Source organism: Cotesia glomerata, linkage group LG5 (genome assembly GCF_020080835.1).
Source record: "Cotesia glomerata isolate CgM1 linkage group LG5, MPM_Cglom_v2.3, whole genome shotgun sequence".
In the NCBI taxonomy this organism is placed as follows: domain Eukaryota; kingdom Metazoa; phylum Arthropoda; class Insecta; order Hymenoptera; family Braconidae; genus Cotesia; species Cotesia glomerata.
This window is the reverse complement of record NC_058162.1, coordinates 14871150-14884135: the sequence shown is the minus strand read 5'-3', so window position 1 is coordinate 14884135 and position 12986 is coordinate 14871150. Positions and strand designations below refer to the sequence as shown.

At 34.5% G+C, this 12986-nt stretch overlaps 4 protein-coding genes across 4 annotated transcripts; 2 read left to right on the top strand and 2 right to left on the bottom strand.

Annotated features, from left to right (window-relative positions):
* The first annotated feature begins 705 nt into the window (after positions 1–705).
* LOC123265051 lies at positions 706–1734 on the top strand. Its single transcript, XM_044728633.1, has 2 exons — positions 706–1229; positions 1332–1734. The coding sequence occupies exons 1-2, from the start codon at positions 944–946 to the stop codon at positions 1604–1606; spliced, it is 561 nt and encodes a 186-aa protein (XP_044584568.1). The 5' UTR covers positions 706–943; the 3' UTR covers positions 1607–1734.
* A 3061-nt stretch (positions 1735–4795) lies between these two features.
* Positions 4796–6605, top strand: LOC123266044. Its single transcript, XM_044730072.1, has 3 exons — positions 4796–4807; positions 4909–6318; positions 6537–6605. The coding sequence occupies exons 1-3, from the start codon at positions 4796–4798 to the stop codon at positions 6603–6605; spliced, it is 1491 nt and encodes a 496-aa protein (XP_044586007.1).
* A 4094-nt stretch (positions 6606–10699) lies between these two features.
* On the bottom strand, positions 10700–12166 carry LOC123264922. Its single transcript, XM_044728453.1, has 2 exons — positions 11748–12166; positions 10700–11673 (listed from the first exon to the last, which is right to left on the bottom strand). Exons 1-2 carry the CDS (start codon positions 12106–12108, stop codon positions 11342–11344), a joined length of 693 nt encoding a protein of 230 aa, XP_044584388.1. The 5' UTR covers positions 12109–12166; the 3' UTR covers positions 10700–11341.
* A 162-nt stretch (positions 12167–12328) lies between these two features.
* On the bottom strand, positions 12329–12854 carry LOC123264923. The gene is made up of 2 exons (XM_044728454.1): positions 12592–12854; positions 12329–12511 (listed from the first exon to the last, which is right to left on the bottom strand). The coding sequence occupies exons 1-2, from the start codon at positions 12822–12824 to the stop codon at positions 12331–12333; spliced, it is 414 nt and encodes a 137-aa protein (XP_044584389.1). The 5' UTR covers positions 12825–12854; the 3' UTR covers positions 12329–12330.
* Between the last annotated feature and the right edge of the window lie 132 nt (positions 12855–12986).

Here is a 12986-nt window from a genome sequence, read left to right as displayed (position 1 = left end):
ATTAATATAATAATTAAATATAATAATTAAATAATTCAATCAGTTCTATTCATGTGTGTTTTGTATTGTACAGTGAACAATGCCAACAAAACGCAAAGGGGCCAATTTGAGCCGTGATACAAATAAATCTAGAAGCATTCGAAATAGAAGAGCCCAAAGAACCGAAGAACAAGTACAGGAAGAAAATACTGGAGCGCGTGTGAGAATGGCGCAATTACGTCAAGAACAATCAGACGATACACGAGCTAAACGCAATGAAGTCATGAGATTAGAACAACGATAGTCACACCGTTTTACTGTCAATAGACGCAGAGCGAATGACCAACAACGCCAACAGGCACATCGAGCATTTGTAGCTACATCATTTCTGCGTCTAGCATTCCAGTATGAGCCCGATATTGAATATTATGCTCATTTAAAAGTAGTAATTGGTGCTATGGACAAAGAATGCCCGTATTGTCATGCTTTGAAATTTCAAAATGAACCAGCCGGGATGTGTTGCGCGTCAGAGAAGGTACAACTACCTGTAATTGAAACACCACTGGAACCATTGAACGGTTTGCTTATCGGCACAGATCCAGATTTTAACGTGTTCCTGAAGTCCATTCGAACATTCAACTCATGCTTTCAAATGACATCGTTCGGAGCAACAGAAATAGTTCAAAATACTAATGCAAATGGTCAACAATACAATTCTACATTTAAAATCAGAGGCCAAGTTTATCATAAAATAGGCTCATTGCTGCCAATGCCAAACGAACCACATAAATTTTTACAAATCTACTTTATGGGCGGCGAAGACTCCGGAAGTGCACTAGCCAATCGGGTGGATGCACGTTGTGGCTACAATAAACTTGATTAATTCTTTGCTAGACGCATCGTCAGCGAGCTGGATGCTCTATTGAATGAGCATAATGAATTGTTGAAAATATTCTAATCCCACATGCGCAAATTAGAAAGCGATAATCACGCTATTGTTATTAATCCTGATAAAACACCAGCTGGAGAACACATTCCTAGATTCAATGCACCTGTTGCTGACGACGTTGCTGGAATCATGGTTGGCGATCGTACAGGTGCACGAAAAATTGTGATTCGTAGGAGAAATAATAATCTTCAGTTCATTGCTGATACACACCGTTCATATGACGCTCTCCAATATCCGCTAATCTTCTGGAAGGGACAAGACGGATATAGCATAAATATTAAACAACGAGATCCCGTATCAGGTACTTCATTTATTATGAATTTGATTATTACACTTTTAACAGAACAATTAAATTATTAAACGCAATTAACTTAAATTAATATTTATGAATATATTATTACAGGAGCCGAAACAAACAAGAACGTTAGCTCGAAGGATTATTATGCGTATAGATTGATGATTAGACGCAGGCTGGATAACGTCATTCTACGATTTCGAGAGCTTTTTCAACAATTCATGGTCGACATGTACGCGAAGATAGAAGGCGAACGACTACGATACTTACGATATAATCAACTCAAGCTACGTGTGAAAGAGTACATTCACTTGCGAGACGCTATTGTCAACAACGCCGACGCCGCCGAAAGTGGTAACTCTGTCATTCTACCATCATCGTGAGTAGGCAGTTCACGTCATATGCAAGAGTATATTGTTATGCTTCCATCTAGTGGATGTTATTTTTATTTATTGAAAACTTTACTTACTGTAGTTCTTTCGCCCGGGAGTATTAAAATACTCGGTTTCAGCGCGGGAAAGGAATCATTTAAAATAAAAGAATTCTATTTAGACGTTATTTAATTTTGATCAAAATTATTTAGTTGGTTTCAATTTATTATTCAAGTTGACAAAATATTAAAAGCTTCAAAATATAAAATTGAGGTTTACAATGACGTGATCTTAGCAATCTAAACTCTCGGTGAGAAGTGTCGTTACATAGTTTTTCCGAAGAGCTTCAAACTCCGTTCTTCTCCCACCATAACTTCCATACATACATCCACTCTAAGAAATACATAAGCACCCTGGCGGATTCGTGGTCACGGTAAAATGATCGTGAAACGACGGTGAATGTACCATAAATTCACAGTGTCGACAAATGATCGTCGAATGACCGTCACTTGACTATCGAACGGCCGTCATTTGACAGTGAATGACGAGTATCATTGTGAAAGTTTTTCACTGTTACTTTATGATTTTTATTCTGTATAGTTATCATACTTCACTATTTGAAAAACCAAACTTTTACTTGACTTCTCCGATTTTTTACCTGAGTAAAAATCGTAGATCATCGATCGATCGTCTGTCATTTGACAGTCATTCGAAAACATATAAATTGTCAAAAAACCGTAACTTGGTGGTAGATGCACAGTAGTCTGTGAGTGAAACGACCGTGAAACGAGCGTATAATGTCGGTAAGTCAGGAATTTTTTACTAGTCAACAATGAAAAAGTGCTGATTATATTTTTTTTTTTATTACATTAAAAATACTCAAAGTGTATAAAAAGATAGGTGAATGAGAAATTTTCAGTAACTAATCGGGATGAAAAATTTTTAAAAAATATTAAATTATTGTAATTTTGTTTATTTCAAAGTAAAATTATAAAAAATTAATCAGATTACAGGCAATTAACAGAGATCAATCATTTCAATACGTTTCAGAAGAGTTTATGGCTTACAAGTGTTGAATTTTTTTATAGTCTTAAATGAGAAACTATAATACCTTTTGATTATGAAAAATATAATAATCAATATTGTTTTTTTTTTTTTTTAGAGACGAAAACTTTAATTTCAAAATTACCAAAAAATTATTTGTTATCAAGAAAAATTATTATGAGATATTTTTTTTTAACAATTCAATTTTTAGCAATTTCTTTTCCAGATCTTTTTTTATACAGTTAATAATTTCACCATAATTTCGAAATTAAGAATTTCGTAATCATCAAAAATTTGAATCATTTATTACGATTATTATTTTGAAGTCATGGAAAAAATATAACTTTATTTAAGCTATTTTTATCTGTGCAATGAAAAAAAAAATGACTTGGTTTTGACACCTTATGATGTGACTGAATCAAATGTTTCGTGCAGTGTCTTAGATAGCCTAGCTGGTAGAGTCTTGGGCGAGCGACCAGATGAATCGGGTTCGAGTCTCGGTCTAGACTGTCCGCAATATTTTTTTTTATTTTATTGTCCGTGATAGTTGCGTAAAATCACCGTATTTGGACAGTATATTGAGCGTACAGTGTCGGTCACAACGTCGTAGATTCACTTGCGTATGCACCGTAAATATTCAATAAATTTATAGTAGATATCGTTCACAACGGTATCCAATGTTGACTGACAGATCGCTCGGTAAGAACGAACTTTATACGGTGAAACGACCGTGAAACAACCGTCATTCGACCGTGCTTTCACCGTGTCGCCGAAACCGCCCGGGCACACACATTTTCTACTACATATAAATGATCCTTATATACTAACATGTATTTTCTCTATATCTATAGATATTTATTTCAGCCTATCGGTCTGAAAGTTAGACTTATTAATTTAACAGGCCCTTTTAAAATCTATTTATAATAAAAATTAACTTATAATTAACTTGAAATTAAATTACAATAAAAATTATAATAAACTATAACATGAAAATATATATATTATATTTTTTATAATATGTTGGATTAATGTTTGAGTTTGACTAATTATTAACTTGAATTAAATATTATTTCTATCATTTTACAATCAGATTTTCTAATAAAATTATAAGTCAGTTTAATTATTATCATGTATAAAAGAATAGACATTATTGTTTAATTATAAATTAAATAATAATTAAATAATGATTCAATAATAAATTAATTAAAAATAATTATTAATTATAAATTAAATACAAGATAATAATTATTAATTATTTTAACTTAATTTTGCTTAACTACAATATTATATAAAGTTAGATTTTAACAGTAAATGTTATTTAACAATCTTATTTTTGTTTAGTTATACATGGTTTTGTATTATTCTTTGTTACTTTAGAACAAGGGTCTATTGAATTTCACACGTGTCTTTTACGACTTTTCCTCATAGGGTTTTAAGTTCCATGTGGCGAGAAATAGTCCTTGAATTATTCAAGTACTTTTTATGGGTTCTGAGAATTCGGTTACAATGTCCTTTTGTACCGAAATATGTTTTTTTATTTTATTTTCTTTTGTAAATAAAACAGAGTTAACTAAAAGATGTTTATTACAACTGGTAAGAGTAAAAGCATTAAATAAATTATTCGAATATTTACTTCAAATATAAAATTTAACTAATTTTAATCATTTAATATTTATTAATTTGAATATTTCATTTGAATTCGCGCTCTCATAATAGATAGCGCTCTAATAACAGGTAGCGTCACCTGCTGGATGCACTAGGTGCATTACAATATACAGGATGCTCTGACTTTCGTGCGCGAATATGGGCGACCGTGTTTATTTATCACGTTCACATGTAATCCAAAATGGCCAAAGATTACATCTTTGCTGTTGCCTGGCCAAAATGCAATACATCGTCATGACATTACAGCACGTGTGTTTAGACAAAAGCTGAAGTCATTAATAAATTTTATTACTAAATCACATGTATTCGGTCCCACAAGTTGCTGGCTGTATTCGGTTGAGTGGCAAAAGCAAGAATTACCTCATGCCCACATTTTGGTTTGGTTAATCGACAAAATCCGTCCTGAAGGAATAGATAATATAATTTCTGCAGAAATTCCCGATCCGTCTACTGATCAATTGCTGTTTGATATTGTTACAGCAAACATGATTCATGGCCCATGCGGTACTTTTAATCGTTCATCGCCTTGCATGTCAGATGGAAAATGTACAAAAAATTTCCCTAAAGATTCCACTAACGATACTATCACAAATGTCGACGGATAGCCAATATATCGTCGAAGAAATCCAGATAATGGCGGACAATCATTTATTAAAAACATCAGCAACACAGACATTGATATTGACAATCGTTGGGTCGTGCCATATTCGCCCCTGCTGAGCAAAACATACAATGCTCATATTAATGTTGAGTTCTGCAGTTCTGTGAAGAGCATCAAATACATTTGCAAGTATGTCCATAAAGGCAGTGACATGGCGGTGTTTAGAGTGGAAAATACCAATGTGAATTCTCCTCCAGTAAATAAAAACGATGAAATAACGCTCTACCAAATAGGTCAGTACATCAGCTTCAATGAAGCTGTTTGGCGTATCTTTGATTTTTCAATTCATGAACGGAATCCAGCAGTTGTTCAGTTAGCCGTTCATCTTGAAAATGGTCAGCGTGTATATTTCACGAACGAGACAGCGATTGATCGTGCTATAAATCCACCAAAAACTACACTCACTGAATTTTTTGAATTGTGTAATCGTGCGGATGATTTTGGTGCCTTTGCACGTACTTTACTCTATTCACAAGTATCACGCTATTTCACATGGGCTCAAACAAAACAATGGATACCCCGTAAGCAAGGCTCACCAGTTGATGCATGCCCCAATTTATTCGAATCAAACGCCTTGGGGCGAGTATTTACAGTGAATCCAAGACAGACTGAGTGCTTTTATCTTCGACTATTGTTGGTTAATGTTACTGGCCCATTGTCATTTCAAGATATACGTAAAGTGAATGGGCAACAGTATACAACGTATAAAGATGCATGCCTTGCACTCGGCTTGCTAGAAGATGACAATCAGTGGGAATGTATGCTTGCTGAAGCAGCATTGAACTGTACAGCAATACAAATTTGTCTACTATTCGCTATAGTGTTGACTACATGTTTCCCAGCCCGAGCAGAGATATTGTGGGATAATCACAAAGATTCAATGACTGATGATATATTGCATCAACATCGTACACGGTGTAACGATCTAGCGATAACATTCAGCGACGATATGTACAATGAAGCATTGATTGCTATTGAGGATTTTTGCATTATCATTGCCAACTTACCACTCAGTCATTTCGGTATGAATTCGCCAAATCGAGGTGCAACTGATTTAATGAACACTGAAATGAATCGTGAAATGCAGTATAACACTGTAGAAATGGCGGCGATTGTTACTCGCAATGTCCCACTAATGAATGAGGAACAAAGAACCATTTACGACCGCATTATGCTCACAGTTTCAGCAGGACAAGGTGGGTTCTTCTTTTTAGATGCACCAGGTGGAACTGGCAAGACATTCCTTATTTCGCTAATTCTCGACAAAATACGATCCAATAATGGCATCGCATTGGCCGTTGCATCATCGGGCATTGCGACAACTTTATTGGATGGACGCAGAACAGCTCATTCAGTATTTAAGCTACTACTAAATATTCAAAATAACCCTGACGCAGTGTGTATCATAAAAAAACAATCGTCCATAGCCACAGTGCTGAAACAGTGTAAAATTATCATCTGGGATGAATGTACCATGGCACACAAACATTCGCTTGAGGCGTTGAACAGGACATTGAAAGATATTAAAAAACAACGACAAACTATTTGGTGGCACTCTGTTAATCCTTTCAGGTGACTTCAGACAAACACTTCCCGTCATTCCACGTTCAACATACGCTGATGAAATCAACGCCTGCTTAAAATCATCGACATTGTGGCGTAATGTTGAAATAGTTCAGCTGAAAGTAAATATGCGCGTTCAAATGCTTCAAGATCCATCCGCTGAAACATTCTCAAAACAACTCTTAGATATCGGCGATGAAAAAGTCACTATAGCTGAAACTGGATACATAAAATTACCGACCTATTTCTGCACAATCATTGATTCGCAAGATGCTCTCATTGAACAAATATTTCCCGATGTACACACGAATTACATAAATCTCGAGTGGCTTGCAGAAAGAGCAATGTTAGCTGCAAAAAATGTGGACGTTGACATTTTAAATCTGAAGATACAGCAATTATTACCAGGGGACTTGGTATCATATAAATCTATTGATACAGTTTGCGATGACACTGAAGCTGTAAATTTTCCAACAGAGTTTTTGAACTCACTAAATTTGCCAGGCATGCCACCACATAACTTACAATTGAAGGTTGGATCTCCAATTATTTAGCTTCGTAATTTGAACCCGCCACGGCTATGCAACGGTACGCGATTAGTCATTAAAAAATTAATGAAAAACGTTATCGAAGGCACCATTTTAAATGGCAAGTTTCGAGGTGAAAATATATTGATACCACGAATACTTATTATACCCACAGATGTGGCAATTCAATTTAAGCGTATTCAATTTCCAATTAGATTGGCATTTGCAATGACTATTAATAAATCCCAAGGCCAAACAATGTCTGTTTGTGGCTTAGATTTGAGCACACCATGTTTTTCATACGGACAATTATACGTTGCATGCTCTCGAGGGGTTAAACCTGTAACAGGGTAAATTACCCTTAATCGATAAGTCGCCAGAGATCGATAACTTTTCGACTAGCATTTGAGCGCATCGATCTTCGGGCCTAGAGAGAGAGCAGGAGGGGGTATTTTTGGGGTCGTTATATAGACGAGCCATGCGTGGTGTCCGGGAGAAGTAGTAAAGTGTTGGAACGAGTAACATCAAGAAGTCCAAAGAAGGAAGCGAGTATCAACCATAGAGTTTCTTCAACCAAATTTACACCAGGTATTGGACTTTGGTAATGATGAGCCTTGGGGCCATATACCCGGCTCATCAAATACACTACTTCTCATTTTATTTATTCAAGTTTGGATAATTCAATTGTTTAATAATTTTGCTCAATAATAATTAATTATTTAATTGAATTGATTCGTTAATTGCTGGGAGCGTTCCTCCTGGGGGTTTATACCCGAGGAATGTTCTAGACCTCTTGGGTTTGCAAGTCGTGAATAATTAATTTTATTAATACAGTTAGTTAATAATTATTAACATCTTGAGATTGGTTTAAAAAAATATATTTTATATTAATTGTAAGTACTATATTAATAGTCAGTACTTGTCTCGGATAGCTTAACTGGTAGAGCCCTTGGCGCGTAACCGAGAGATCTGGGTTCGATTCCCAGTCTGGGCTGTCTGATTATTTTTTCAATTACGGAAAAATTCCCACTGAGTAGGTCCCCCCCTTTCCCCTATCCGTTCTTTCCCAACTCCCTTAAAATTTGCTTTAATATGGCTATTTACCGTAAGATGGACGGTGGCGTTGTTTACTCGGTGAGTCTTATATACGTGACTGAATAAAGTAGTCAGTACTTGTCTCGGATAGCTTAACTGGTAGAGCCCTTGGCGCGTAACCGAGAGATCTGGGTTCGATTCCCAGTCTGGGCTGTCTGATTATTTTTTCAATTACGGAAAAATAATCAGACAGCCCAGACTGGGAATCGAACCCAGATCTCTCGGTTACGCGCCAAGGGCTCTACCAGTTAAGCTATCCGAGACAAGTACTGACTACTTTATTCAGTCACGTATATATTGTATAAGTATATTGAGAAGGTTCCAATCGACACGACATAGTATTCGGTACCCGAGGTCAAAACGTGCTACGCGGTAACGAACACCGGCATCCATTTTGAGCGCGCAAATTCCTTGTGAATTTTATTACGCAATAAATCGTAATATTAACAAATGGACTATTATTATAAATTATAACAATTGAATTATCATTTATTAATATTATTTGTTACAAAAAAGTATTATTTATTTAATATAATTTATTGAGAATTGGCTACTAAACTTCGATGCAATTGAGATCGAATTAACCGTGGATAATTTTTCGTGAATTTATTTTATATTGAGACAAATTGTTTTATTAATTATTTATAAATCGAAAAATTCCACGTGGTCATTTATATATTGAACTATCGAAGACTAAAATTATTATTGGAATTATTTATAAAAACTATTTATCAGTGTGGATTACGTCCGAGTAAAAATTTAGTTAATTTTATAAAGAATGTTCTTCGAAAGAATTTAAGTTAATGCGCAGAGTTAAGCTCGTGTTAAATTTGGAATAAAAGAAGCGTCGGTTTTAAGCCGAAAATTTTAAGAAGTAAATTTATTAATCGTGAGGATAATTCATGAGTTTTATTGTAAGCTAATGACTGAATAATTTTAGTAAGAATTGAACGTTGACTTTTTTGGAGTAATTTTGTAATCCGGAAATAAAAGTAAAGTAGAGTCAGTTGTGTGTGTGAGCGGGATATGTGTGTGGAGACGCGTGGGTAATGTGTGTGTGAGATAGTACCGCTCAAGAGGCACGTTGAGCACGCTTGAGTCCATCTGACTCCAAGGCGGGAAATCCTAGAAGCCGTTGTATAGACGCTAAGTGGGGTACAGCGGTAGTAAGTTAGAAGCCGTGGTATAGACGCCGAGTGGGGTACCACGGTAGTAAGATAGAAACTGCGGTATAGACGCTCCATAAGAGGGTACCATCAGGATTAAGAATTTTGATAGAGCGTGAGGGTCCGGTAGACAGCGCGACTTAGTTAGAAACTGCGGTATAGACGCTCCATAAGAGGGTACCGTCAGGATTAAGAATTTTGATAGAGCGTGAGGGTCCGGTGGACAGCGCGACTTAGTTAGAAACTGCAGTATAGACGCTCCATATGAGGGTACTGTAGGATTAAGAATTTTTGTTAGTTTTAAGAAGTCCTGGTCAGCCGTTAGTTAGGCTGTAGTCTTAAGTTGTTAATTGTACGTGCGAGGGCACGAGTTGTTATTCTATTTTGTTGTTAAATAAATACCGGTCGTTTTTGTTAAATAAAAATTTATTTCTTTCAGAACAACCTTCCTCCACTCTCTCTCCCTGTAGATTATTAAGCTCAGCTCTGGTTTCCGGTTCCAGGAACCGAGATACAAAATCCTGGTGGTGCCCTTGTTAATTTAGAATCATTTTTGCTAGGTATTGTTTTTTTCTATTAAATTAATTAAGGGGCCAATGAGCGGAAGTAAAGCACCCGTTACAAATCATCAAGTTTGTTTGTATTAGCTAAAGACGGGCTAACAAAAAATATTGTTCACGCTGCAGCATTAAGAGATTAATATTATGTAATTAATTAATTATATAAATAATTATTACTTTTAATAAATTAAAACAATTAATGTTTGGTGTGTTGTTATTTTTAAACAACATTCCCTTATCGTTCACAGCGCTCCAGGCCTTTTTCACTCATATTCTACATCCTTATGGGTCATTCCACCAAATAAGAACATTTTTACGGGGCGACCCTCGCGGATTATGTTTAAAATTTATGGAGGTGTTTTCTATTATAAGACAAAAATTCCCTGAGAGTTTTAGCTCTTAATACGCAGCGGTCTTGAAGTTATGATTTTTTGAAATTTTGGAAAAAATTTTTTTTCAACTTTTTCGTCAATTTTTCTGATATGAAAAATATTTTTAAACAAAATCGACAAACATTGTATTTTGTAGAAAAAATTCTCAGCATTTGAATGAAAATATTTATTTTTTCATAAACTCATCAGAAGACCCTTAAAAATCGAATTAAAGTGGAAAAATTGATTTTTTTCGATGTGCAGCCCAAAATTCTTCAAATTTAAATTTTTTTCTGAAAGCTGAGAGTTTTTTACACAAAATATAGCGTTTTGCCGATGTGCATATTTTTTGTTTAGTCACAATTAAATTAAACGCAAATTCATTATAATTAAAATACTTTTATTTTCGAACTTTTTTGAGATGTGGACACAGTTTTAATGAAAGCATAACCAATTTCATCTTTTAAAAGCACAAAAAAGTGTAATGACTGTGTACCTTTCACCGTTTTCGATTGAGAATATCGTACGTCTAACACATTTTTTTTTATTAAATAATCGTCATTAGCTATAAAAGTAAAGTCAACGCTTGTAAAATTTTTCGTTCCCCAGGAAAACAAATCTCGTGGTTTCAGTATATCGTTTTAATGAACCCGCAAGACCATCGCATGGTCCTTTGCCATGGGCAGTTGCAAAAAAATGCCACTCAGCGTTGATTTCGAAGTCAGCATAATGATAACATAAGTTTGTAAATGCGTTCTTGTTTTTGAATTGTTGTGGAGCTCCATCAGAGAAGTAAAAAATCGTATTGATGACAGCAAACTTCTTTTTAAGAAAGGCAATCAATTGCTCTTGAAATAAATAAATCAAAACTGAGTCGTGCTTTAGACAATCTGAAATACCAACAAAGCTCAAATGCTTAATAGTATCATTTTCGTTATAATAAATCACCATTGGAAATATAGTAGCTTGATCATTAACCCAATGAAAGCCTTGAGCTGCTTCCTGCACAACGAATGCATAATTTTCCGCAAAGTCAAATACTACGGTGAATTCCCCGCTCTTTAAATTTAGTTTTGTATCAGAAAAAAATAGACTTTATGTTTTCGCAATAAAATCATGTTTCAAAAGCTTATCAAGTTGCGTCACTAAAGTCTCGATGAAGTCTTCGGAATCTGAAGTAACATTCACAATAGTACAACGGTCTGTTGATGTCCACATTTTATATTGGATTTCATTAACATCAGATTCATTAAACGACAAACGAAAATAATCAGCGATTTCTTCATTATTTGGACAACTATTGCACATTCTGGAAAAGCACGATTCTTTTAGATTGTTACGAACTAATTTATTTAATAAATTTTTGTAAATTGGTTGAGATTCTACAACCCAATCAGTGTTTTTCGCAAATTTTGGAAAATTACATCCTAAATGGAATAAATGTAGTAAGATTAATAACTAGTTTTAGTACAATTATAGAGAATGTCAAATACACAAGTACCTTCTAACATCAATTTTACATTTTGATGAATAGTACAAACACATACGACATGTGTACCACTACTTCCAGCAAGAATACAATAAGTAGGCCTCAAACTAGCGAATTTAGAAAATCCGATTGCCACTGAATTATATTGCGCTTTGAAGCTTTGGTACAATTCTTTTAAATTACAAAGAATCAACTTTTTTTGTACCCTATTTCGATTTCCATCACAATCCTTCACAGATTTAAAATCTTTCATGCCCGCTAATTGTTTTGAGTTTTCTTCGCTTTCATAAAAATCAATGACAAGTTTTTTGACATCTAACTTAAGCGGCTGATTGCCTGGAACTTTTGTAGGATTCAAAGTATTAGTAGTCATTTCACCAGAGTCTAAATCAACATTCTCAGATTCACTGATATCATTTTTAAGATTCAGTACCAATTTTCGAGAACAGTTAAATTCAGATGCTATACGACTGACTTCCTAACTGTCGGGTAAAATTGAAAGCAGCTTATTTTTTATTGATCTGTAAAGCAAACGATCGATCGTATTAATATGAAAAAATGAAAATATTTTAAAATGATCGATTGTTAAAAAAATTTACTTGTCACTTTCAGCGTTATATAATTTCTTCACTTTAGCTATCATGGAACAATGATCTTGATTAATCTTTCTGTAGGTAGATTCAGGTACTATTCCAAATTGTGATTGGAACTTATTCTCTAGGGCAGCATAGCTCTCATCAAGTTTTTTTACTCCATAATTTTTTTCAGAATATAACCTTAAATTAAACGCATAGAAAAATAATTAAGTAAGTTTTCACACAGTAAATGAAAAACTTAATCAATAGAAAATTTTTACCTGTCTTTTTCAATAAGAGGAATTTTCAAAAATCGCTCTAAAGAATGATCATTGTAATCACATAGATTGTCGCTAAAATTACTGACAGTTCGAGATAAACTGCTTCCTTGAGTACAAATTTCAGCTGATATACTCAGACTTTCAACACTAATTTGACTTGAAATAATTTCCTCTTCCTCTGATGCCGGCGGAATATATTCTTTGACACGGAATCGACAACGCACACATAACATTGAAGTGTCATCGAAGACAGGAAATTTCAAACGATCTTCGTCGGGAAATTTTCTTAAATCTTTAACTCCTTTTTTATCTAAAAGTTTCGTTTAATTAGATAAAAAGTCAAAAGTTAATATTAAACACAAAGCCATTAATTTAATTGGTTCTACGTAGAGGTT